Here is a 24,825-nt window from a genome sequence, read left to right on the forward strand (position 1 = left end):
ATGCATAAACGTATCGAGCAAACTCAAATAATTGACATTTTTCTATGGTGTGGACAAAGGAATTTTGGATGATAGAGCTTTCGTTTTTTGCCATTTCACGTAAAACACGTGATAGTGCAGATATTTAAGCTGATGGCAAAAAATATTGCCAAATATATGAAGAATAAATAAATATGCAGGACAAAAACTATAATTTAATAAGTTTCTTTTTTCTTGCTAAACATTACTTAATACGTTTTGATGTCAAAGTCTGCTTACCAATCTATTACCTCACTGATTGTCTCCTTTTCAATCTTTTCAATTGCTAAATAGAATAGCTTTTTTCTTTCTAAAAGATCAATTTACACAAATTTGTTTTTCACATTAAGCTAAAAATAATTACTTGCCAGATTAGTCGCCCCAAAATTAAAAAGTTTTGAGGCTTTTGAAAGAGTTTTACTAGACCGAGAACATCGTGTATCCAGCGGATTTGCTGTTTTGCAAGTATCCACCAAATTCAAACCCATATACATTACGTGGTAAATCTTTACAAGTTAAAAAAGGAATGGTAAAATCTTTGGTGACGTGGCAGGGAGAAAAAAGCATGGATAAACGTCGCTTAAATGCACGTAGCAGCCTTCAGCAACCACAGAAAGGACCGGGTCCCACCTAGCTTAAATTCTCCTGCCGGAGCGTGGTCCCCACGCGACTACTTCACCGGAGGCCGAGTGCGTGAAGTCCACCGCGTCGTGACAAATAATATGTCCCCTCAAAAAAGCAAAGGAGGAAAAAAAAAGAAAAAAAAAAAAAAACCAGAGAGGGTGAGCTGTGAGAGGGACCCACCACCCATGTGCCCTCCTTCCTGTCTCCACCAGCTCCTGCCTCTCAATCATTAGCTTCCCCTTCTTCTCCTCCTCCTCCTCCTCCTCTCCCTCTGTATCTGCTTCAGAGTATACTAGTCAAGACACTGAGCAACAAGTTTATCTCTTCCAAAAATCAACACAAAAACCAGATCGTCTCATGTCGAATAACACCGAAGGAGTTATGATCTCGAACGGAGCAGCTATACAGAGACAACAACAGCAACAGCAGCAATCCTCCGACGGAGCTCTTGTCGTGAAGAAACCTCCGGCGAAGGATCGACACAGCAAAGTCGACGGAAGAGGGAGGAGGATCCGTATGCCAATCATATGCGCAGCTCGTGTTTTCCAGCTAACCAGAGAGCTTGGCCACAAATCCGATGGCCAAACTATCGAGTGGCTACTCCGTCAAGCCGAGCCTTCTATCATAGCCGCCACAGGAACCGGCACAACGCCGGCGAGTTTCTCCACCGCATCTGTCTCAATCCGCGGCAACTCCACCACCAATTCGACTTCTTCAACCTGCACTTTGTCCTCTTCTCTTCTTGATCATAAACCTTTGCTTGGATCCTCGCCGTTTATACTCGGAAAACGTGTGAGAGCCGATGAGGATACCGGAGGAGGTAAAGACGAGACAATGGGATCTTTTGCTACGCCGGCTGGGTTCTGGGCGGTTCCGGCGAGGCCAGATTTCGGACAAGTTTGGAGCTTTGCCACTGGAGCTCCACAAGAGATGTTCTTACAACAACATCAACAACAACAACAACCAGGAGCTGCGCTTTTCGTCCACCAGCAGCAACAGCAACAAGCTGCGATGGGTGAAGCTTCTGCAGCTAGAGTCGGGAATTATCTTCCGGGTCATCTTAATTTGCTTGCTTCTTTATCCGGTGGACCTCCCGGGTCGGGTCGGAGAGAGGATGACCCACGTTAATGGTGAATATTAAGACCCTTTTATTAGTTTGGTATATATTATTATATATCTCTCTGTTTCTCTCTATTGTCATTGATCAATCTCCTGCCTTTTTTTTTCTTCTTTACTTGAGTGGCTTCTCTCTCTCTATGTGTGCGTTTTAGTTTTCAGAGATTGATTGGTTCCAGAAGTGATTTGAGAGAGTATCCTTAGTGTTTAAGTTAAGATTAGGGTTAGGGTTTAAGAATCTGGTTTTTGGTTTTTGTGGGAGATCGATTTCTCATCGGATCCAAGACTACTTTAGTAGTAAAGCTCATGTTTTTTCTTTCTTTAGGAAAAGGGTAATTGAGAAACCGCGGAGGCTTCGCCCTTTTTGTCTGGTTTTTCCGGCGAGACAGAGCCGTCGTCAAAAATTCCAGATTATATTGTTTGTTTTTGTTGCTAATTGTGTAATGTGTTTACATTTGTGGTGAGCAATTGCGCAAGCTGTTAACCACGTTTATTTTTAATAAATGTTTCCCGACTTCATTCATACAGACAGTAATTGTTTTTGCGAATTTTCTGCATTTATTGATAGACAAAAGCTTTATTGTGAGTGTGATTGTTTCGCTGAAATCGAACTGCTCCAGGATGCACATAAATCTCTTTAATGAGGCTTCTTCTTTTGGGGGTTCGAGTTGTGATTTGAATGTGAGAACAGAGGATTAAGTAAAAAAAAAGACAGACCAGCTGTGTCGTCTGTATGAAGTCTTCTACTTTTTATTGCCTTCTTGTTTCATACGAACTTTTGTCCTATGTTTGGAATTTGGAAGTTTGGTTTGTCACGAGAAAGATTGATTCATTGTTTTGAAAACCTTATGGCGACAGGACATCTTTAAATTAATTTCTCCATATTTTTTGTTTTGGAAACTTTATAACAGAATTCAAAGAAAAAGAGTTAGAAGGATGTCTCTTATCTACGATTAGCTATTCAAAACGTGGCGGATCCATAATCAGCATTTCTAATCATAGCGTGGTGTTTATACAAGCCTAGACTAACTACTACACTTGAATTTGAGGGAACTCAACTGTTATTTTTTTTTTCCAAGAACTCAACTGTTTATACATTATTACTAAATGACTATTTCGGCCAAAAAAAAACCACTCTTGTAATTTAAATCTTGGTGAAGGACAGATACACGAAATAAACCTGGTAAACAAAAAATAAGTAAAAGGAATACGAAAAAATTATGTTTATTTAGCCCTGGTATATTTAATTAAAGCTTCAAATAGAAAATTTCTTATCCCAAATTAAAGCATGAAAATACTCATCAAATATAGTTGTTTTTTATTTGTTCAAAACTCATCAAATTTAGTTAATGACTAACGCGTATCGTAACTATTATATCTGCTGAATGAATTTATTAAAAATAATAATGTGTGTATCACAATTATATCTACTATCAAAAGTGTTTAGATAGGTTTCAGTTGGCAAACAAAATGTAGATATGTTTCTTGGACTGGTTAGGTCGCACTAACTAATCAATAATCAAACAAATTTTGCCATAAATTAAGAATCCATTAATGGAAAGGTCTTAGCTAAAAGTAGGTGTTTTTATTTCTTAATTAGTACGAGTAGTAATTAACACTTTGGCTATATAATATAATGCAAATAATTATAGGTGGGGATGTTAGTAATCAACTCGTATCAAAAACATACCGTACCTTTTATTGTCAATTCATCTAAATGATCCTAACCCCAAATCCCCAATAATTGATATGGTCCCATTCTTTCTACCGAAAATAATGTCTATAGGTTGGCAATATTTTAATTTTGTTTTGTGAAAAAGGAAATATATTTTGCATTTTGGACCGACACACGTAAGTAAATAGCCTCTCTTTCACCTCACTGTACCAGCTCTATGCCTTATTAAATGTACTGTCAAATAGTTTCCCAGTAATCTTATTTTTCAGCAGGAATTGATTACTAAAAATCATTTATAGAGATACTCAGATTTGTAAATTCTACGGACATAATACATTCGCACATTTAAAGAGATAGAGCCCTAAAAGAACATCGACACTTATCCTTTGAGGAAAAAGAGATAAGGAATGTGAACAAACATCCGACACGTATCGATTTGGGTCGAATATGTTTCTTCTTTTTTTTTACAAAATAAAATAAATTTCATTCTATCATTATGCATTAATTTTTTACTAGTGCGATGAAAAACGTGGATTTTTTTAGGTGGAATTGTTAGCAACGACGATAGCTAATTACTAAAAAGCCCTCAAATACCAAATGGACCGCTATGGGCCTTTGTATTGGGATTAATGGGCCACAATTCACTCTAACGCTAAACTCAAATTAATGGGCCACAGCTCGTCTCGATGCTGAGAATTGCTTTTGGCGCAGAGTTCAGCGATTCCGCAACTCGGAGGACGCGGCTGTGTGAGTGAGAGAATGGCGTCGTCATCGTCGAGAGGAGAGATGGAGAAGATGGGAATCGATCAGCTAAAAGCGTTGAAGGAGCAAGTGGATCTGGAAGTAAATCTCCTCCAGGATAGTCTTAACAACATCCGCACAGCCACCGTCCGCCTCGATTCCGCCGCCGCAGCTCTCAACGATCTCTCTCTTCGACCTCAAGGTCCGTTCGCATCACTCTCTGCTCCAATCGTTTTACCGCCTCTCGTTCTTCAGTAGAGTAAATGATTTTTGAATTATAGGTAAGAAGATGCTTGTACCACTCACTGCCTCTCTCTACGTGCCTGGAACACTTGATGAAGCTGATAAGGTTCTAGTTGATATTGGCACTGGTTACTTCATCGAGGTATATACAATCAATCACAATGGGCTTATGAATCCGTTCTGTATCGTTCCTGTGTAGCTAAAGTTGGTTCATGTGTTTATGCATTTTATGTGTGTTTTGTAGAAAACAATGGAAGACGGAAAAGATTACTGTCAGAGGAAGACCAACTTGTTGAAATCGAACTTTGACCAACTTTTTGAGGTACGTTTTTGGTGGAAAATATATCCAAATTTGAAAATTTTCACTCTTGGCAACTTTCAAATGCCTGTGATTTGGTTTTTAGAGCGATCCTGAGGGAAAATAAAGAAAAAGAGCTATAGATTATGACTGCTCGGATACGGAAGAATAACACAATTCTCATCAACATTTATCAAAATTGTGATATTACTAAGTGGACAGAGTTCAAATGAAATGGAATCTGATTCTCAGACACTCCCTAGAGCCGTGCATGCATACATGAATAAACTAAGTAGAGTCTCCACTCGACTCTGCATTTGAATCGCTGATCCAATACTTGTTACTGTGTCTGATTATTCTAGAATCCAATGCTATGATCTCTCCTTTCCATTTGCTTTGTCCTTCACAGCTTCAATGCACATTTATCGACATCAATCTTGCACATATATTTGAAAAGCTATAAACTTTACTGCTATAGCTTACATATGTTCCATTCAATGCAGGTGTTGGCAAAAAAGAAAAGCTTGGCAGATGAAGCCGGGATGGTTATGCAGGCCAAATTTAAACAGTTACAAGCTGCACCAACGTCATGAAAATCTTATTCTCTAGTGCATTTACTATTGACACCTGTTTTGAGATTGCAATTTGTTTTAGTTAATCGGTTTTGTTATGACTCTTTTGTTCTCAATCGGGCAGTGTACTATGTACTGGATGAACTTGTGCTGTAATACTTGAAAAAAATACAAATGATAAAACTAGTGACTATGAGAAAATTGCTCGTTATTTCTCATAAAACGAGGGAAAAGAGACAAGCTATGAGGTTATCTTGTCAGGGAGAAAGAAAACAACTGAATCAATGAAATTAAATACAACGTTTTTGTTTTTGTTGTATGAAAACGAAGACACTCCTACTCGGCTTCGTGATTCATCATCTGTGATCTGCACCAATTGCTTCTTGAATCGACTTGAAACCATCCCTTTCTAAGCAACTCACCAGTTCCTCCTATTGCACCAAAAATACACGGATTTTAGTACCCATGAAGGCAACATGCAGAGTTGATTATGATTACAACAAACATATGATTTTTTTTTTTTTTTCAGTTTTTGACACCAAGTGCTTCAAGGATTTGGTCTAATAAGAGTTTAAACTTTGTGAAGGTGAAGGTAGTCTTAAGACTTTCTCTATGCTAATTAAACTTCCATTATGGAAGAAAAGACCAGTCTTTATGGGAAAGGATATACCTTTATTTGTGGGATGAGCGCGGGTCCTCCATACGCAAACCCCGTGTACAGCTGAACAAGAGTTGCTCCGGCTCTTATTTTCTTGTAAGCATCCTCACCACTGAAATACACAAAGATTCATCTGAATCAAATTTTTGTGTGTTTTGTTTTCCTCACAATCTACAACGTTTTGAGACGTTTACCTGCTAACACCACCGCAGCCTATCAGTGGAATCTTTCCCTAAGTAGAGCCAAAAACCCGAATCAGAAATGTTTTAGTTCCTTGGTAGAATAGCAAATCATCTCTTTTTAGATATAAACTTACTCGTGTCAAAGTGTACATCTCTCTCAACATGTTGGTGGAGAGAGGAAAGAGCGGTTTCCCGCTCAAACCACCTTTTTCTGTTGCCACGGGGTTGTTGGTTACAGGCTCTGGCCTCGAGACTGTTGTATTTGATATGATCTACGGGAAACAAAGACAGTATCATCATCATACGAAGCTCTATGGTCTGCAACATACCGTGACTTACAACAGAAATCAAAAACTTTTCTAAACCTTTGGTTGCTTTTTCAACACTACGTTATATTGACACTGATGAAACAGAAGTCAGTTCGTGTATGAAGATAACTTACCAGCCCATCCAAGTGGAGAGCAAGAGCAACCTACACAAAACAAAACAGAGATGTAAGACCATTTACTTGGAAAGTATAGAATTAGTTTCGTTTTATTTTTAGTACAACGCACCGCTGCAATATCTTCGAGATCTCCTCTGGACAGATCAGGAGCAATCTTCACAAGAAGAGGAGGAGGACCATCATCACCCCATTGCATCTCATCACGAGCAGCTTGAACCTTCTTCACAAGGTCCTTCAACTCTTTCCTTCCCTGAAGCATACGCAGCCCTGGCGTATTGGGTGATGAAACATTGATTACCTGCAGAGAAAAACTAAAATCAGGAACAGAGAATAAAAGGGTCGAAAATCAGGAACAGAGAATAAAAGGGTCGATTAGATCAAATGAATGCTCGACAAATCCGGACAAGAAGTTTGTACTAGGTAATCAGCATATTGGGATAAGTTATGAACTCCTTGGACATAATCAGCAGCAGCATCTTCACTTGTCTTGTTCTTTCCAAGGTTGACCCCAAGGATACCAGGTCCAGATTTTCCCCCCGGTTTTACTTCATCGCTTGGAGATGACGAAGTGCCTGATGTTTCCGCCAACATTCTTTTACCATGTTGAGCACCCAACCGCTTGGCAACGACAACAATCCCTTCACTGTTAAATCCACACCTATTGATAATGGCTCTGGATTGACAAGAACACATCCGAAAAGCAAAAATTTTGAGTCTTTTGATTGAAAATTTTGATTATTTGATCATTAAAGGTAGTTTGTTACCAATGTACAAGAAAAGTGGTTTTGAGATTCTCACCCATCTTCCTTTAATCTGAAGATACGTGGTTTCGGATTGCCTTCTTGTGGAACTGGAGTTACAGAGCCTACCTCAACAAAGCCAAATCCAAGTCCTAGCAATCCCTCGGTAGCCTCAGCGTTTTTGTCAAACCCAGCAGCAAGCCCAATTGGGTTTGAGAATTTCCTTCCCCAAACTTCGAGTCCCAAGATTTGTGGATCAGGCCTCTTTTCTCTAGGCACCCACCCGCGAGCAGCAGCCGTAACAGCCAGCTTATGCGCAAACTCAGCATCCAGAAGAGCAAATAAAGGATTAACAACCTTTGTTGCTGAGAACAGCCACCCACTGTCCAACACAAGAGATGAGCAAAACGTAAAAACAAAGTGATTCTCTCAGAGTGACTACAAGTTAGCCTTTGCAATGTAGACTAACAAAGAGATTATAAAGACAAAAGTATGTAATGTCTCAGGCAAGTATTAAGTACCAGAAGGTTGCTTCATCTGCAGTACTCACATAAGCTCCTCCAGCTATGGCCAGACCAATGGTAGCTCCTGTCAATATCCTTCCCTACAAATTTCAAGACAGGCGAAGATAAATACTTGAGACATGAAAATTAATTCAAAAATGATATAGCTCTACTACAACAGATATAAGCATTTGATCATAAAAGAAAAACCGATGTAGTGTAATTGGAAATCTTCTGCATAGCTTCATCTTAACGAAATTCCCGAAGCGAATACGATTCCAATATGAAAAGAAATTCGTTTCTCAACCGCAAAAGATATTACTTTATCAAGAAATTCATCAAAGCTGCTTACTTTCTTGGAAAAATGAGGGACTTTAGGTGCAGAGGAAGCTCCAGGAACCGAAGAACAGTTTCGAATCGCTCCAAGAGAATTCGACGAGACCCTTCTGAACAAAAAGTCTCTCGCCCATTTAACCGACGATGTCGCAGCCCTTGCGGCCATTGAAACAATCAAATGGACAGTGGAAGCAAATCGAATTTCAAAAGGGTTTATTTGCTTTTTGAGGTTTTACGCTTTTAGCTCACGGCGTGACAGAGAATACGCTTTGTTGGTCGGTTTCAAAAGATCATCAGTATTTGCTAAAACCCTTGCTTTGTTGGCTGTTGCTGCACAGCTTCCTTCAGGTTGATCTTTCCGGTTCCATTTACCGGTTTAATTTGGTTAACCGGATGGAAATTTTCAAAGTTTGTAGTTTATAACAGCAATAACCGGGTCGAACCAACTGATTGATAAGGCCCTTTCTCTGAGAAAGCGAACCCAAGAGTGAAGCACTCTGTCTTCTAATTCTAAGAGATTTTGGTGACGACAGTGGAAGGAAGTAAAAATGGCTTCTTGTGTTGTGATGACAAGCAGTTTCTGTACTATTTCAGATTCTAGAATACGTCTGAAATCCTCCAGGCTTGTCCATCTGGTTCGATTCCTCTTTTGCTTTCCTTACGAGTCATTGAAGTCCCCTGTGGTTTTGGTTCTCGTGAATCTGTCCCTTTCAATCACTAAAGCTTTCAAATTTCGTTGTTTTTGGTTTCTTTTTAGAGTAATCAGCAGAGAAGACGCTCTCTTGGGTCTCGAGGTGGTTTAAAGGTGGAAGCTTACTACGGTCTAAAGACACCTCCTTATCCACTTGTAAGTCTAAATGAGCCAGATACGCTTAGTTTTAGTAGTTTTATTTTAGTGAAATGCTTTCATCTTCTTGTTGCATACGGATTCTCAGTGTCTTGCTTCTGTAAAGCCATTTGATGTTCTATATCAAGCACAAAATTGTGGAAAGCTGGTTAATTTGGGTGAAATGTCTGTTGATTTTAGGACGAACTTGCATCTTCATCTGTGTATCTTCTCTCTCTTGAAATTACTTCTGATAGTTGATCTTAGGGCCTTTGGTGATATGCTAAAGAACATACTTTTGTTGATATTCTAAACATACTGTCAACAGGATGCTTTGGAACCGTATATGAGTCGAAGAACACTGGAAGTGCATTGGGGTAAACACCATCGAGGTTATGTGGAAAATCTAAATAAACAGTTAGGGAAAGATGATAGACTCTATGGATACACCATGGAAGAGCTTATCAAGGCGACATACAACAATGGGAATCCTTTGCCCGAGTTCAACAACGCTGCACAGGTACTTACTTTCTAAGCTATTTGTACATCACCCGAGACACAAGCTAATGTTGGAAGGATTGTTGTTTAAGGTCTACAACCATGATTTCTTCTGGGAGTCGATGCAACCTGGTGGTGGAGACATGCCTCAAAAGGGTGTTCTTGAGCAGATTGAGAAAGATTTCGGTTCTTTCACAAATTTCAGAGAAAAATTCACAAATTCAGCTCTTACACAGTTTGGTTCCGGCTGGGTGTGGCTCGTCTGTGAGAAACTCTACAAGCTTTTCACTTGAGAATTTATAATCTGGAAAGTAAAAACGGGAAATCTTGATTCTCTTTTTGTTTTCTGGAATTTCAGTGAAGAGGGAAGAGAGAAGACTCGAGGTGGTCAAGACCTCAAACGCCATTAACCCGCTCGTGTGGGACGATATTGTATGTTATTAGAGTACCATTAGTTTTCTTGTTAAACTTGAAGTTACCTCTTTGATCACATCTCTTTTGTTGTTACAGCCAATCATCAGCTTGGATGTGTGGGAGGTAAACTATCCCTCTCTTCCCTCATACTCCCAAGAAACACTTACAAAAAGAAAAAAAAAAATACGAACTTTGCTAATTTCTTCCGTTTTCTTATCTTACATTGCAGCACTCTTATTATCTGGACTACAAGGTAAAAGTAGCTTCAATGTCGACGACCATTTCATGTTCTTTTTTGATCCTTCAGAAGGCTAAATGAGTGTTTTTTTTTTCGGGTGCTAGAACGAGAGGGCTAAGTATATAAACACATTTCTAAACCACTTGGTGTCGTGGAACGCTGCTATGAGTCGGATGGCTCGTGCAGAGGCGTTTGTGAATCTTGGTGAACCCAACATCCCGATTGCGTAAGCTAAAAAATCTTTTTTGAGAGTCCATGTTATAGCAGAAAACAACTCCTTGGCAGGTCTCATTTTTGCAACAGAGGTCTCAAGACTCTCTCAACCAACAAATAAGAGCTTTCTCATGTGACCGATCTTTTTTTGTTCTGTGTAACTCAGCAGTAGTTTTTCTCTTCTTTTGCCTTTGAGAGAATCTAATACATATGCCATAGACTGTTTTCTTTATTTATTTAGTAACAATTATATTTTGTTTGTGTTTTTTTTCTTTAACGACTAAGTTAAAAGTGATAGCAGTTACCCTTTATTTTATTGCTTCGGGGTGTTAAAAAAAAAATCTGTTAAAAACGTTTTTTTTTTTCGTTAAACGAAAGCTTCCGACGACAAAAAAAAAAAGAAAAAAGAACAAAAAGCTTCTGATAAGGATGATTAATTCCCATTAATTTACCATGGAAAGAATCGTTCAGATTTTTCTCATTAGTTAACTTCCATACGTGTATGATATGTGTACAGATGTTGAGTAATTTAAGCTATACGACAAGTAATCACGGTTGATGAGAAGGTGGAAGAAGACAAGCAGCAAAAGTGGGAAATGTCTCTCTGTCTCAATCTCAAAGTCGTTGACTTTAGTTTGTTGAGTGTCTCTTACTGACCAAACATAACAAACCGCCATTGGAAGTGCTCAAATATAAGACGCATTTCCTCCTTTGTACCAAGTGTCAAAATCCCTGAATTGCCCATCCACCGAACATGACATGGTTTCAGAGGTGAGGTTCTTTGCGTCATTTTCACAAATTCTGTGTTGCTTTCCTTGTACCACACGATCCGTAAGTCTCATCTGATAATGCCCCTTTAACATCAAGAGAGAGGAAGAAGATAGCAGCTGAGGGTGGGGGAGTGAGAGACTGATTAGATTGGATTTAGGGGTTTTCATTTCATAGCAGCTCTGTTCCTAATTCGATTTGTCTCTGTTTAATTTGATTTTGCCTCTCTCTGACCATGGCATCGGTCTGCGTTAACGATACTTTAACCGACGACGAGCTGAGATGGGTATTGTCGAGGCTAGACAGCGACAAGGACAAGGAAGTGTTCGGTCATGTCTGCAAGCGGTGGCTACATCTGCAGAGCACCGACCGGAAGAAGCTGGCGGCGCGTGCTGGTCCACACATGCTCGGCCGTCTCGCCTCCAGGTTCACTCGAATCGTGGAATTGGACTTGTCTCAGTCAATCTCAAGGTCCTTTTATCCAGGTGTCACTGATTCCGACCTCGCTGTCATCTCCGAGGGATTCAAGTGCCTCCGAGTTCTCAATCTCCACAACTGTAAAGGTACTCTTTTTTTTTTTGGATTTGAACTACAAAGGCTTCTTCCCATTTTTTTCTATCTATTTGGATTCCATATATCTGACTAAACTTGAAAGGAAGAATTTTTAGACAGTATAGGTGTTAGATATGCTTTCCGGTTATTATTGCTAACTTCAGTGTTGTTTCCCTTATGGGATAAAGAAGAAATAGTGTTTCAGCTGTGTGTTTCATATAATTACATCTCTATGATTCCTTGGCTCATTGCATTGGTATGGATGTTTTGGCTGAACTTCCGAGTGTCTGTATGAGCCTCTTTGTTTGCCAGATAGATGACTTATGTGTTGTCATGATAGTGGAACAATTCTGTGGAAGATAGGTTTCTGTTATTATCCTTGGGTGTTGTGAATTCTGGTAATGATTTTGACTTCTGGAAACAGGTATTACAGATACTGGTTTGGCCTCAATTGGACGGTGTCTATCTTTACTGCAGTTTCTAGATGTATCATATTGCAGAAAGCTCTCAGACAAAGGATTATCCGCTGTTGCAGAAGGCTGCCATGATCTAAGGGCATTGCATTTAGCGGGTTGTCGTTTCATCACTGACGAATCGCTGAAATCACTTTCTCAGAGATGCCGTGACCTGGAAGCTCTCGGGCTTCAAGGCTGTACCAATATCACTGATTCAGGCCTTGCTGATCTCGTGAAAGGATGTAGAAGGATACAAACTTTAGATATCAATAAATGCAGCAACGTAGGAGATGCTGGAGTTTCCACTGTGGCGAAAGCTTGTGCATCTTCCCTCAAGACGCTCAAACTGCTAGACTGTTACAAAGTTGGGAACGAATCTATATCGTCCCTGGCTCAGTTTTGCAAGAATTTGGAAACTCTGATAATTGGTGGATGCAGAGACATCTCTAACGAATCCATCATATTACTGGCAGATTCATGCAAAGACAGTCTCAAAAACTTGAGGATGGATTGGTGCTTAAATATATCCGACTCTTCCCTTACCTGCATTCTCAAGCATTGCAAGAACTTGGAGGCTCTTGATATCGGTTGTTGCGAGGAGGTTTCAGACACCGCTTTCCTGGGATTAGGGAGCGACGATTTTTTGGGATTGAAGGTTTTAAAAGTGAGCAACTGTCCAAAGATTACAGTAACAGGGATAGGCAAGCTTTTGGAGAAATGCAGTTCCCTGGAGTACCTAGATGTAAGGTCTCTTCCACATGTGACAGAAGTAAGATGCAGTGAAGCTGGCCTCGAGTTCCCCAAATGTTGTAAAGTTAACTTTTCTGGAAGTTTAACCGAGCCAGATGTTCTGCTTTGATCGTTCTTGTTGGGATTTCCTTGGAGGAAAGATTGTCTGTCTGCCCTAAACCCTCTGTGATCTCTCTGTATCTCTCTGTCTCCTGTATGTGCACACTCATGGCGTATGGTCCATCAGTGAGTCCCCTCTCAAGCTCTTGTACATTTTTGTGCATTAAATATTTGGTTGTTGCGGCTCCTTTAATAATCTTCAGTAGCTTTGCAAAGTGTGTGTAGTTTTCTTTGGATCTGCTTCTCCTTAAAGTGTATAAAAAGGTTCAGCACTTGATATTTGAAGACTCTTGATTCTCTATGTAATACAATGGAGCAATGTTTGCGATAAGCTTTTGTTGTGGAACTCTCCAAAGTTTCTACTGGAGCCTCATTGTTGGTTTTTATTTCACTTATGGGGAAGATTGATCCTGTGTATCTCAAAGGATCAGATTATCAAATGGTCTTATGTACTACTCATTTCTTTAAATCTTTGTTGTAAAAGAGGAGTTTGGGATTAGCTAAATAAATTCATCTCTTACTCGTGTCTACAATGGAAAGAAAAAAAAAAAAATGGGTACAGCAAAAGAAAATATGAGTTTGTACAATAGTCTCTCTCCTAACGTCCTCTAACTGAAACAGAGGTGAAGAGTAGAAATGAAATATATTTCCTCTTCAAAACTCCGTGGTTAGCTCCTCTTGAGAAAAAAAAGCCACTTGCGGTTTATTGCTCATCATCGTCTAGCGCTTGCTTGAGACAGTTGAAAGCTTTCTGGTAGCTCAAGAAGCCCATGAACCAGAAGTCGAAGTCATCGACCGTGACCACTTGAAGGTACTTCTGAGATGGCGTCTTCGTGTTCACACTCTGGTTCACTCCATTGATCTTGCACAATGGGATTGACACTTTGTAGTGAACCCTGACGAGATCTCCCTGAGGAGAAGCCACCTTGATCGATCTCTCGCTGCAGAAAGCAATCTTCTTTGATGAGATGAAGAGTAAGCCCGCGATGGGACCTGCTGTTGTAGATAGATAACATTGGTACGCCTTGAGCAACTTCTCTTCATCACAAACTCTGAAGAGCTTTTGATAGATCTTCTCTAAGCTTCCCATTTGAACGATCCTAGCTCCTAATGATAGCTTTCTCTTGACTGTTTCGGTTAGCTTTGGTCCTAACTTGCTCTGATCTCTAGCGCCACTCGTGAAGCTATCGCTTCTCTTCATACGCAGAATCGATTTTCCTTTGCCTGTTGAGAAAAGAAAACCATTCCTGTTAGCCTCCATAGAAATATTTCCAGGGAAAAGAAGACAAACAATGGAGAGAAAGGTAAAGGTACTAACTTTGTTGTTCAGATTTCTTGGAAGAAGTTGGGATTTGGAGCTTGTTGATGGAAGCTGGATCAGGTAAGTAACCCATTGGAGCAGTCTTTACTGCAGGTAATGCTGTAACTTCTTGGTGAACTCTGCTCAATGTCATCTTGGAGGATTTGAGTAGTGAACTTGATCTTGATCTTGATTTTGAGAGAAAGAGAGAGAGAGAGAGAGAGAGAGAGAGAGAGAGAGAGAGAGAGAGAGAGAGAGAGAGAGAGAGAGAGAGAGAGAGAGGGAGATTGTGAGTGAAGGTGATGATGAAACCGTGTTGGTGAGAAGGTATTTAAAGGGAAAGACAAAGAGACAAGAGGCAGTTGAAGCAATGCTCTGAATCTTTGAGACTTGAGGACCTTTGTGGTAATGGATGAGTCATGGATGGGTCATCAAGACACCCATAAAGCAACTTTTTTGGGGTTAAAGGCAATAAGAAGAAGATCAGGCATATGCTCTGTTTTGCTTTTTGCAAGAAATACATAAATAAGGTTTTACAACCACCTAATTCGTGTTAGGGAACAATTTGTAAAGCACATAATTTCAGTAACTGATGAAATGTTTTTGTTTTATGTTTTGGCTTTTCCAAACAACAAAACAATCTCAGTACTCGAAAGGGCTCTATGGATCTTCTTCACACAATTTGTAAAGTATTTTCGATAATTTATTTTGAAAATTTAAAAGATGACATTTAGAAACTGATGTTCTGTTTATCGTCTTAAAAACCAAATCACATTTTAAGCTTATAATAAAAAATTAGGAGATGACAAAAAAAGTAAGTAAAGAAAGAAAGAAAGAAAGAAAGATGATCACACGGTATGACGTTAGACTCCGACAAGCTTTTTAACCTACAAGTTGGCCAAACAGCAAAGCTTTTTTATTTATTTTTCTCTTTATTTTAGCCTGATTTTAAAATTTAACAGATATGTCTACATATGTATAAAAGATACGATATGTTTCCTTATTAACTGGAACATGCATGAAACAAGAAAAAATCAAATCAGATATTACGTAACACCTTTTTATAAAATGTGAGAGCAAATTGAGTCATGCAGAAGGAGATGTCGTGGCTTTGGAAGCTTTTTGCGTCGGCAATGTGACTTTCTGATGCCTTTATCTCTTTGATTTCATGCTAAGATAATAAAAGATTTGTTTCCATTTTTAGTCGCCAGTAAAGATCATCGTTAATATTCGGACTAAGTAAGTAACTAGTATAACTTCGTTGTATTTTTTCTGCATGTTTTTTCTTTTTCTTTTATGTAAATAGAAACTTGATTCTTTTATTGCCATGAAAAGTACTACAGAAATCTACAGATCAATTTTGTGTTGCCGATAGTCGATGGAACATTTGTTCGTAGACTCTTCGAATGTTAAATAGATAACCTCAAGAACTTACATCGATTTTGATTCAACCACTATCGCTAGGTCATGTTTGTGAGTTGTTCATTTTTCTGTTTCGTTAGCATATCTCTAGAACAGCAAAATAAACAAACAAACATTACGTGCGAGTGATATGTCGCTTTCGCTCATCACCATCTCGTTCAACGATGTTGCATGTTGTTGGCAATAGTGATAGTGAAACTAACAAGACCATATAGTTTTATTTTCGGATATGGTTTAAATTGATGGAATAACTGTCTTTATTTTGGAGATTAATTTGTTAAGTTTGGGAAAGTGTTTCTTATTTAGTTAATATCATTATTTGCAACTCTTAGATGGTTATAAAAATTTGTAACAATGGTCAAAAAAAAAAGGAACAAATGATTGTCTGTCAAATGACTGTTAATTAACTTGATTTTTTTTTCGATTAGTGACAAAGAAAAATGACAAGTTTAATTAAATTTAGATGACATTTTTTTGATCTCTCGATTATTTCTTCTTTTGACATGCATGTTATGGTGTTGTGCACGAGGGGACTGTGAATTAGGACTACATATGAGATGAGCTAAATGTATACATGAATCTCTTATGCTCTTGTCAACAATAATGGATAACAAAGAGTTAAGGCCACAAAAAAAAAAAAGAGTTTGTACATATTGTCTGTCTTTTCTAGGCTCTTATCTAAATATTCTCTGATAAAAAAATAGGTTAAAGTGGAAATGAAATATTTCCTCTTCGGCTTGTTATTAGCTCAGAGAAAGTGCCTGTTCGAGACAGTTGAAAGCTTTCTGGTAGCTCAAGAAGCCCATGAACCAGAAGTCGAAGTCATCGACCGTGACTACTTGAAGGTACTTCTGAGATGGCTTCTTCGTGTCCAGACTCTGGTTCACTCCATTGATCTTGCACAATGGGATTGACACTTTGTAGTGAACTCTGATGAGATCTCCCTGAGGAGAAGCCACCTTGATGGATCTCTCGCTGCAGAAAGCAATCTTCTTCGATGAGATGAAGAGTAAGCCTGCGATGGGACCTGCGGTTGTTGATATGTAACATTGGTACGCCTTGAAGAGTTTCTCTTCGTCATGGACTATAAAGAGCCGTTTATAAATCTTCTCTAAGCCTCCCATTTGAATGATCTTAGCTCCCAAGGATAGCTTTCTCTTGACTGTTTCAGTCAGCTTGGGTCCTAACTTGCCCTGATCTCTAGCTCCGTTCGTGAAGCTGTCACTTTTCTTCTTTCGCAGAATCGATTTTCCTTTGCCTGTTAAAAAAAGAAAGAAAAAACTGTTAGCCTCCATATATATTTCCAGGGAAAAGAAGAACAGAAATGGAGAAAAAGGTAAAGATACTTACTTTGTTCAGATTTCTTGGAAGAAGTTGGGATTTGGAGCTTGTTAATGGAAGCTGGATCAGGCAAGTAACCCGCAGGAGCAGTCTTGACTGTAGGAAATGCAAGAACTTGCTGGTGAACTCTGCTCAGTGTCATCTTGGAGGATTGAGTAGTGATCTTGATTCTTGGTCTTGATCGAGAGAGAGAGAGAGAGAGATTGTGAGTGATGGTGATGATGTTTCCATGTGGTGGGAAGGTTATTTAAAGGGAAAGACAAAGAGACAAGAGGCAGTTGAAACAAAGCTCTGAATCGTTGAGACTTGAGACCTTTGTGGTAAAGAATGAGTCATGGATGGGGTCATCAAGACACACATAAAGCCACTTTCTTTGGGGGTTAAAAGCAATGAGAAGGTCAAGCATATGCTCTGTTTAGCTTTTTTTGAGAAATAGATAAATAAAGTTTTTGCAACTACCAAATCCATGTAAGGACACAATTGGTAGATTAAATTCAAAAACTGATGAAATGTTTTAGGTTCTTGTTTTTGATTTCCAAATAACATCAATTAGGAGTCCAAAAAAGGGCTCTATGGATTTCTTCGAATGTTTCGAAACATTTTATTTCTATTTAAGATTTAAATTAAAAGATGCTATTTACAAATCACATTTTGAAGTTGTGATATAAGATATGCCCAAAAAAGTTAAACGAAACAAAAAAAGTGAAAAAAAAAGAAAGAAAAAAGAAAGATCACACGGAATGACGTTAGTCTCCAATTAGCCTCTTTTTTTTCACCTACAAGTTGGCAAATTAGCAAGCTTTTTTACTTTTCTTTTCTTCGCTTTTTAGCCTAATTTGTTTTTACACGTATATGTATAGGAGATAAGATATGTTTCCTAATTAATTGGAACATGTAAAAACTAAATCAAATATTACGTAACGCTTTTTGAATGTACGAGAGCAAATTGAGTCATGCAGAAGGGGATGTCGTGGGTTTGAAGCTTTCTGCGTTGGCACTGCGACTTTCTAGTGCCTTTATTTCTTTTATTTCTTGCTAAGATAAAAAAAGATTGGTTATAATTGAATTTTTTTAATATATAAAAAGAACAATATAAAGAAGCAAGAAAATACTTAAATGGAAATACAAAAAGGAGATCCATTTGAAATGGATCCCACCATATAACATACATGTTGTTTCATCAAGTCGTCACCCATGTGAAATTCACATGGTGTATATACACAAACACAACACATATATACTTTTTCGTTGTTGTGTTTATATATAGGTAATGAATGTGCATTTAGTGGACATTGTATTTAGCTATAGATGATTATAAATAGGTACATGTATTTCGAAAAGCATATAGGTGAATGATTAATTAGTTGTTCAGACTTGAATGATTCGGTAGTTGTTGTTAAGAATTAACTTCAAAGAAAGAATATATGTCACAACGACACCTAAGATGCAAACATATATTTTTATTTAAAAGTGTAGATTCTGCGAAACCCTGAATAATATTCAATGTACTATGATAAACTTAAGTAAGATTGGACTTACTATGTTCTATGTTTTATCTCACTATCGAGTCTTTGTAATTCATTAACTTAACCATTGTACTGGAAAATTCAATATATATATATATATATATATTCTATATTCTGTATTCTATATTCGAATGAATCACGATATTTCTCGTGTTCCGTAGTGGCCACGTGAGATCATACAAATATCGTCATAAGACAATAAATTTTGATATATAGCTAGTCTAATCTATCTAATATAAAAGCTAATGTTTTAGCCTAATGTTTAGCTTTACATTATGCTATATTGTTAGTTTATGAAGGAGAGCTAGTTATAAGAAATCCCAATAGTTTGATGAGATTTAGAGTAGTATATAAAAGATGTAGTTTATCTATTTATTGTCAATTAATTTTGATATGAAAATTTATGATACTCAGTGTAAAACTGTTGTTGATATCCAAATATGTCCAAATAAAACATGTGGCGGCTTATGTATGATATGTTACCGATTTTAGAATGAGATCTGGTTTGAAGTGGATCACAATAACCATCATCTCAAACAAAAAAATGTTAGAAATCCTACAAATTGATTGGACTTAGAGTTTTATATAATGATTTTGTATTAATCAACCCACTCACTACTAAATGATTTTGAATTGAATACTCATAAAACTCAACATATTAAGGTGCATTACAATTTCATCACAATTTAATAAAAGTAAAATTAATTAGCGTGGTGATTCGGCATTGACATTGGATCAAGTAAATTTCGAAACAATGTATATGTAAGTATGTTTCTTTGGTAAGGGATATGTGAAAGCTTGACAGAAAAAAGGGTAAGGATATATATGTAATGTAGCTAGCACTGGTTTTAATAATATTATTTGTAAAAATTATGGTAACATCACTCTAACTGTTTTACAAACAGTTAAAATTCCATAATTTTATATGATTTTAATTTACCGGTCAAATTTTTCTCATCTCCTTAAGTTGATTATGCGAACTTTCAACTATATAAAAACCATATATATTATTTCTACAACCATTCAAGCTTTGTATTGTTCATGATTTTCGGGGTCCATATGTCCTTAGTCGGATAAGATATTTTGACTATAATATACGAGCAATAGGATATGTACATGTCGACACGTAATTATGAGTAAAAAGATACATGGTGGGGATTGGAGAAATAGTTGATTGGTCAAAGAAAAGTTACAAATAAAGGGAATATAAAGAAGAGTCCATAACAAGACATGGCGGGTCACATTCAAATATGTAATTAAATAGTTTATCCTGTAATCGTTAATATGTTCTGACGTATGTGATGGAATTTGACATTAACAAAAACTATATAAATAAAAAAATATAAAAGGTAAGAAATGTGACGTGAGAGAAAATTTGCCTTAGCCTAAAAGAAATATTGGGTCATTGGAGGATTCCAGACTTTCCTGCATGTAAAAATGGGTTGGCCTTGCCATGCACTTTCTTTGTGCATAGTCATTTCCACGTAGATGTTCTAAGTTACATAAAAAAATACATTAACAAAAACCGAAAATACAAGATATACAACAATACTAGAGTTATACTTTAATTGCTTTGTCGTTTAGAGCGTAAATATCTCATAGATCGCAGAGGACAAGAGAGTTAACAAAAGATGTATATTAAAAAGAGAAAATGATACTGATGTATTTTCAAGATGAATTTTAATAGATGTTATTTTACGTTAAAGAACTCTCCTTCACCATTTACAAGCATAAACTAACAATATAACATAATGTAAAGCTACTCTTTCATTGTGAAAAACTATATATTTTTGTTAACTTAAAATGATTTATTATGATTTAAGCGACTCGTGTTCTCTATATTGAAATGTAGGCATGTTTTCACTTTCGATGTAAGAATTTACACTTAAATCGGTGAAAAACACAGCCGTTCAAAACAAAGCAACCAGGCCAGATGTTCTAAAGTGTAGAAGTGTTTACTAATAGATGTTTTTTGACTTTTTCTTATTGCCCTATTATATATATTTGATAATTGTTGGAGAACTGAAAATTGATAGTTCTAGGTCTTTCCAGATAAGGTAATCACACAATTTTTTTTTTTTTAGTGAAAAACCGTTATAACTTATAAGAGTAAATACATCCTCGCATACAAAGAAATGAAAGTACCACCTAGCTACAACATAGTAGTCTAGGAAAATTTTGAAAAATCGGAAGTAGAGTGAATCCGAATCGGTTCATAGGTTAGTCTCGGAAACCCGATAAAACACCCAATGAAAATCTGATAAGTATATCCGAGAAAAAGCTTTTGCGTAGACTGATCTATATATATTATTGTCTAAACTTGTTATAGGCGACGTTATAAATGCACAACGAAAAATGACGTATACAGTACTGTATATGGAACTATATTGCGTTGCCTTGGATTCTTGTAAAGATTACAAAGCCACTGTTATAGAAAAAACTCGAAACACTAAAACCAAACAAAAAACACTTTATACACATGTTACGTACAGTCCTTGTTTAATTAACGGATTAATTCAGCACTAAAATTCCTCTTAGTCGACACCAAATCGTATGGTTATGAATTTATTTTATTTTTGGCAAGAATAATTAAACTAAAGTTTAATCTCATTATTCAGTTCCAAAGTTGAGATTGAATATTAACGTAATTTCTTTTTATCATTATATAGATATGATAGTAAATTTCTAAGAAGTAAGAAAACTTAAAATAAGGACTATTCAATAACGTATATTTAATAGAATGGCATGTACTTAAAAGTATATTTAAAGAAAACACTAATTTATTTTATTTCCATTGATTTTTTCTTTCTTCATAGTTTCCTATATATCTAGTTTTCATATTTCTCATAAAACCCCCCCCCCCCAAAAAAAATCTCATACTCCATTTTTCATCTACCTCTTTTAAGAGTGCAGAAAAATAATTTCTTGAACTCTCAGTTTCCATCTTGCAGGTCCTAATAATATTTGTAAGAACGTTTTTTCTTTTCCTTAGACGGTTCTGTCATTACTGTTGCTTATTCGGAGGGCAGAAAATGTTCACCAGGGGTGAATCTAATTTCGAGAACTTTCTTGGATGGACTTCTCCTCGTGTTTCCGTTCATTATCATACTCAGGTAACGTTTTTATCCAATTACATATTTTCTCCTTTTTTATCAAAAATTCGGTGTGAATGAATATTTGCAAATATAATGCGAAGCTTTACAAGAAGCTCAAAATTTTGATTTGGTTTACGTACATTTGAAACTATAAAGAATCTTATAATCTGAAGTCCTCTATTCTAGCAACCACATTCGACAAAAGTGTACTATTACTTTGTGCCTCACTTTTAAAATGATTTTCTAACAGCAAAAAAAATCTAAATGTTTATACACGTAGAGATTAGTCTGAATTTCAGCATGAATTTTTCTTGAGTTAAAATGAAAATTGCCCAAAACACATTGGGTCCAACTGGTGACCATAACTGAGGAAAGGAATGATAGGAAATATGATATTCTTCTCTATTTCCTAATTTTTTTACCATTTAAATAGAATTTTTATTACACATAATTCCTCTCTATTCCTTCTTATAAGAGGAATTATAGAACAAATATATTCCTTATTAAATTTGACTGGGAATACAGAATGATAAAGAAATAATAAAAATTGGTAAAAATATATTGTTTGACATCAATTTAACGTGAATTTGTTCCACTTTTTGTTCCTGTTTTTTAATTACCATTTATTATGATAATCTGTTTTATTCTTTCTCTACATTGATTTTTTATATTTTTTTCTCTATGATTCCTTATATTTTTTTTTTTTATCATTCTTGTATTCCCCAAATAGTCACCTTGGACCCATTGTTAACACAGAAATGGAATAGATTGGTCAAAGATTCAAAGTGCCATAGTGTGAAGACTTATTAACTACGTTGACTTCATTGCCAAAGATATCGGCTTAACTTTTCTCTCTAATCCATTTTGTAAATGTACTAAGATATATCTAAAACTAAGTAAAAAACTTGATATATATATATATATATATATATATATTAGTCAAAGCTAATTCCAAATCATTCTCTAAGGTAAACAAATAATTAAAATAAATTATCCGAATGGAAATTCACCTACGGATTATTCAAAAGATAAACGGATCGTATACATAAAATAAAAACTTAAAAACATTGGGTAGTATAATTAGATTAGATTATAACAATATGGGCAATTCATAGAAATACCAAACATACAAGGGCGTCTTAAACTAACTAAAGAACATTTCTAACCCGGTTTACGGAACCGGCTAATGTGATGATCATGATCGAAGAAGACGTTAAACCCAATTGAAAATGTGTGCAGACAAGAAGATCGTCTTCTTCATCAGAAGAAGTGAGAAGGCCTCGCATAGGCATCAGAGATATTTGGTCTGCCTATGAAGAGTGGAGTTACTTTGGTGCTGGAGTTCCTCTTTCGCTGGAAAACATCGACTCAAAGGTCACCCAGTACTATGTTCCTTGACTCTCCGCCATTCAGATCTTCACCATCAAACCCTTCGCTGCTGATTCTTCTTCAAGATCTTATACCAACTATAAGCATCGGTTTCTGCATGCTGATCATTTGGGTTACCTTTATTTCCAATATAACGAGACAAGAAAACCGTTTGAGAGAGATCCTCTTACTTACAAGGTATCTTATACTTATCTTGTATTTTTACGTTCTGATGTTGGATAATTGGTTCTCCAAGTGATTTTTTCCAATATATATATATATATAGTAGATTTCTGAACTAGCTGAGCAGGACAATGGATTGTATAGTCTGATGAGTTCAGATCTTTCTCCATATAGCTGGATTTCCGTAGCTTGGTATGTCGACTCTTCTATTAATCAAGTTTTATTCTGTTTTTATCTATTTCTTGAATGTATGTTGCTTAGTAATGAGTTAATAACTCACCTTTTACCCAAAAAAAAAGTTAATAACTCACCGTGTCCCCATGACAATTATCTTTCTTATGATTCATGACGTATATATATATATTCGATGTTGGTACCTTATATTCATAACAACGAAGAGATTTATTAAAATGAACTTTAGGTATCCCATTTATCAAATTCCATCAGTGACAAGCAGGCCGGGATTATCTGCCTCTTTCCTAACCTACCATTCATTGACACCCTACTTTCCAGGTACTTTGGTGGTCATTTGAGAATTAGTATTACCTTTTCAACCCAAGCTTCCTTTAATTTCTCATATTTATGAAATATCATAATTGTACTCAAGCTAAACTGTCTTGCATGGTGTGAGAGTTTGCAAATGTTACGTTAGGCACTACTTTGACAAATATGCACATACAGCTCCTGGTGCTTTGTTCTTGTTAAGTTGTATGCTACTTTAGCGTAGGATGAATCCTAATTAATAGTTATACACTGATTCTCATATCCGGAAACTATCTTTGTATAGCTAATACTGTGTGCAGTGTGATCGATATTCAGCAATGATTGAATTGGTGGTAATATCCAGGCCGTGCCTATGTTAATCAATAAGAAACATTAGCCTACGGGCCCTACTTTTACAAAAAAAATGGAGGGTCCAAAATAATAATACTAGCATAGGTAGTAGCAATAGATTTTAGTTAAATATTGAATCCAATTTTTAACTATTAAAAAATTAGGGTAATGAAATGGTAATTTAGTTGGCCGCTTATTAACATATACAATGTTTATTATTTTTTTTAAAAAAAAATCCCACATTGGTAAGATGTTAGCATAACTAAAGTTTTGTAATATTATATATACCTCTCTATAATTTATTCTCACTATTCACAATACATTATTATCAGAACAATAGTCTTTAGATATTTGTTTCTATCTTGGAAAAGTTGAGATTTAGTTTAAAGAATTAAGTATCGTAATTTTTATATATTTCTCAGCTTTTTCGGCCTTTTGGCTAAGATCAAGTATAATATATATTCTTATCATTTTAATATATGATATCATGATATTAACTCTATCATAATTTTGTTTCTTTTGCTAATTTTTTGTAATTCTTTTTTTTCTTCTAGATATCTTTGAACAACTTTAAAAAACCATTAAGTGGATATGATAAAAGAAAACTTAAACAAAACAAAAAAGAGAAGAAAAAGACAATTCTCAAGCAAATGTGTTTTAAATTTTGTTAACTTTGTTTTTTTTAGGATTATAATTTTTATTTTTGGTTTTATATGAATTGAGACGATGATAATTATTATTTATTCAATACGATTTGGATTGATTTTATATGGATTTGCGATGATGAAGGTG

General features: G+C 36.3%; 8 protein-coding genes and 1 pseudogene across 11 annotated transcripts; 6 read left to right on the forward strand and 3 right to left on the reverse strand.

The window, feature by feature from the left end:
• Window positions 1–824: 824 nt before the first annotated feature.
• On the forward strand, window positions 825–2,843 carry LOC18012777 (transcription factor TCP7). 4 transcript variants are annotated; one of them, XM_024151249.1, is made up of 2 exons: window positions 825–1,772; window positions 2,670–2,843. In XM_024151249.1, the coding sequence occupies exon 1, from the start codon at window positions 1,000–1,002 to the stop codon at window positions 1,768–1,770; it is 771 nt and encodes a 256-aa protein (XP_024007017.1). In that variant the 5' UTR covers window positions 825–999; the 3' UTR covers window positions 1,771–1,772; window positions 2,670–2,843. The 4 variants fall into 4 exon arrangements, with proteins under 4 accessions (XP_024007017.1, XP_024007015.1, XP_024007016.1 ...); XM_024151247.1 differs by lacking the exon at window positions 2,670–2,843 and adding an exon at window positions 2,379–2,639; XM_024151248.1 differs by lacking the exon at window positions 2,670–2,843 and adding an exon at window positions 2,327–2,632.
• Window positions 2,844–4,131: 1,288 nt separating this feature from the next.
• On the forward strand, window positions 4,132–5,473 carry LOC18012778 (probable prefoldin subunit 5). The gene is made up of 4 exons (XM_006394535.2): window positions 4,132–4,376; window positions 4,456–4,559; window positions 4,662–4,739; window positions 5,219–5,473. Exons 1-4 carry the CDS (start codon window positions 4,193–4,195, stop codon window positions 5,306–5,308), a joined length of 456 nt encoding a protein of 151 aa, XP_006394597.1. The 5' UTR covers window positions 4,132–4,192; the 3' UTR covers window positions 5,309–5,473.
• Window positions 5,426–8,487, reverse strand: LOC18012781 (dihydroorotate dehydrogenase (quinone), mitochondrial). Its single transcript, XM_006394536.2, has 10 exons — window positions 8,168–8,487; window positions 7,834–7,916; window positions 7,371–7,694; window positions 6,990–7,245; window positions 6,682–6,870; window positions 6,570–6,599; window positions 6,262–6,399; window positions 6,140–6,177; window positions 5,958–6,057; window positions 5,426–5,718 (listed from the first exon to the last, which is right to left on the reverse strand). The coding sequence occupies exons 1-10, from the start codon at window positions 8,315–8,317 to the stop codon at window positions 5,644–5,646; spliced, it is 1,383 nt and encodes a 460-aa protein (XP_006394598.1). The 5' UTR covers window positions 8,318–8,487; the 3' UTR covers window positions 5,426–5,643.
• Window positions 8,488–8,634: 147 nt separating this feature from the next.
• LOC18012782 (superoxide dismutase [Fe] 3, chloroplastic) lies at window positions 8,635–10,651 on the forward strand. The gene is made up of 8 exons (XM_006394537.2): window positions 8,635–8,786; window positions 8,909–8,998; window positions 9,306–9,497; window positions 9,568–9,739; window positions 9,834–9,907; window positions 9,986–10,012; window positions 10,119–10,142; window positions 10,232–10,651. Exons 1-8 carry the CDS (start codon window positions 8,700–8,702, stop codon window positions 10,355–10,357), a joined length of 792 nt encoding a protein of 263 aa, XP_006394599.1. The 5' UTR covers window positions 8,635–8,699; the 3' UTR covers window positions 10,358–10,651.
• Window positions 10,652–11,087: 436 nt separating this feature from the next.
• On the forward strand, window positions 11,088–13,349 carry LOC18011633 (F-box/LRR-repeat protein 2). Its single transcript, XM_006394538.2, has 2 exons — window positions 11,088–11,671; window positions 12,085–13,349. The coding sequence occupies exons 1-2, from the start codon at window positions 11,344–11,346 to the stop codon at window positions 12,972–12,974; spliced, it is 1,218 nt and encodes a 405-aa protein (XP_006394600.1). The 5' UTR covers window positions 11,088–11,343; the 3' UTR covers window positions 12,975–13,349.
• A 148-nt stretch (window positions 13,350–13,497) lies between these two features.
• Window positions 13,498–14,523, reverse strand: LOC18013300 (GEM-like protein 7). The gene is made up of 2 exons (XM_006394539.2): window positions 14,283–14,523; window positions 13,498–14,188 (listed from the first exon to the last, which is right to left on the reverse strand). The coding sequence occupies exons 1-2, from the start codon at window positions 14,416–14,418 to the stop codon at window positions 13,668–13,670; spliced, it is 657 nt and encodes a 218-aa protein (XP_006394601.1). The 5' UTR covers window positions 14,419–14,523; the 3' UTR covers window positions 13,498–13,667.
• Window positions 14,524–16,338: 1,815 nt separating this feature from the next.
• LOC18013301 (putative GEM-like protein 8) lies at window positions 16,339–17,375 on the reverse strand. Its single transcript, XM_006394540.2, is given in 4 exon segments — window positions 16,339–16,944; window positions 17,037–17,271; window positions 17,273–17,323; window positions 17,325–17,375. Coding segments are annotated over 4 exon segments (852 nt in total). The 3' UTR covers window positions 16,339–16,429.
• A 4,210-nt stretch (window positions 17,376–21,585) lies between these two features.
• Window positions 21,586–23,732, forward strand: LOC18013263. The gene is given in 4 exon segments (XM_024151049.1): window positions 21,586–21,666; window positions 22,888–23,214; window positions 23,306–23,391; window positions 23,621–23,732. Coding segments are annotated over 4 exon segments (606 nt in total).
• A 719-nt stretch (window positions 23,733–24,451) lies between these two features.
• Window positions 24,452–24,536, forward strand: LOC112083572 (annotated as a pseudogene).
• Window positions 24,537–24,825: the final 289 nt, after the last annotated feature.

Source organism: Eutrema salsugineum, unplaced genomic scaffold, assembly GCF_000478725.1.
Source record: "Eutrema salsugineum unplaced genomic scaffold, Eutsalg1_0 scaffold_6, whole genome shotgun sequence".
NCBI lineage: Eukaryota > Viridiplantae > Streptophyta > Magnoliopsida > Brassicales > Brassicaceae > Eutrema > Eutrema salsugineum.

What these genes read in the sequence shown, in the direction of transcription:
- LOC18012777 (XM_024151249.1), top strand. Translation starts at nt 1,000, where the DNA reads ATGTCGAATAACACCGAAGGAGTTATGATCTCGAACGGAGCAGCTATA.
- LOC18012778 (XM_006394535.2), top strand. Translation starts at nt 4,193, where the DNA reads ATGGCGTCGTCATCGTCGAGAGGAGAGATGGAGAAGATGGGAATCGAT. An exon ending in GCACTGGTTACTTCATCGAG is followed by an intron (nt 4,560 to 4,661) that starts GTATATACAATC and finishes TGTGTTTTGTAG; the next exon opens with AAAACAATGGAAGACGGAAA. An exon ending in ACTTTGACCAACTTTTTGAG is followed by an intron (nt 4,740 to 5,218) that starts GTACGTTTTTGG and finishes CATTCAATGCAG; the next exon opens with GTGTTGGCAAAAAAGAAAAG.
- LOC18012781 (XM_006394536.2), bottom strand. Translation starts at nt 8,317, where the DNA reads ATGGCCGCAAGGGCTGCGACATCGTCGGTTAAATGGGCGAGAGACTTT. An exon ending in GCAGATGAAGCAACCTTCTG is followed by an intron (nt 7,695 to 7,833) that starts GTACTTAATACT and finishes TGTGTTGGACAG; the next exon opens with TGGGTGGCTGTTCTCAGCAA. An exon ending in GGCTGCGGTGGTGTTAGCAG is followed by an intron (nt 6,058 to 6,139) that starts GTAAACGTCTCA and finishes TGTGTATTTCAG; the next exon opens with TGGTGAGGATGCTTACAAGA.
- LOC18012782 (XM_006394537.2), top strand. Translation starts at nt 8,700, where the DNA reads ATGGCTTCTTGTGTTGTGATGACAAGCAGTTTCTGTACTATTTCAGAT. An exon ending in CCTCCAGGCTTGTCCATCTG is followed by an intron (nt 8,787 to 8,908) that starts GTTCGATTCCTC and finishes GTTTCTTTTTAG; the next exon opens with AGTAATCAGCAGAGAAGACG. An exon ending in CGGCTGGGTGTGGCTCGTCT is followed by an intron (nt 9,740 to 9,833) that starts GTGAGAAACTCT and finishes CTGGAATTTCAG; the next exon opens with TGAAGAGGGAAGAGAGAAGA.
- LOC18011633 (XM_006394538.2), top strand. Translation starts at nt 11,344, where the DNA reads ATGGCATCGGTCTGCGTTAACGATACTTTAACCGACGACGAGCTGAGA. An exon ending in CAATCTCCACAACTGTAAAG is followed by an intron (nt 11,672 to 12,084) that starts GTACTCTTTTTT and finishes TTCTGGAAACAG; the next exon opens with GTATTACAGATACTGGTTTG.
- LOC18013300 (XM_006394539.2), bottom strand. Translation starts at nt 14,418, where the DNA reads ATGACATTGAGCAGAGTTCACCAAGAAGTTACAGCATTACCTGCAGTA. An exon ending in CAAGAAATCTGAACAACAAA is followed by an intron (nt 14,189 to 14,282) that starts GTTAGTACCTTT and finishes TTTTCTCAACAG; the next exon opens with GCAAAGGAAAATCGATTCTG.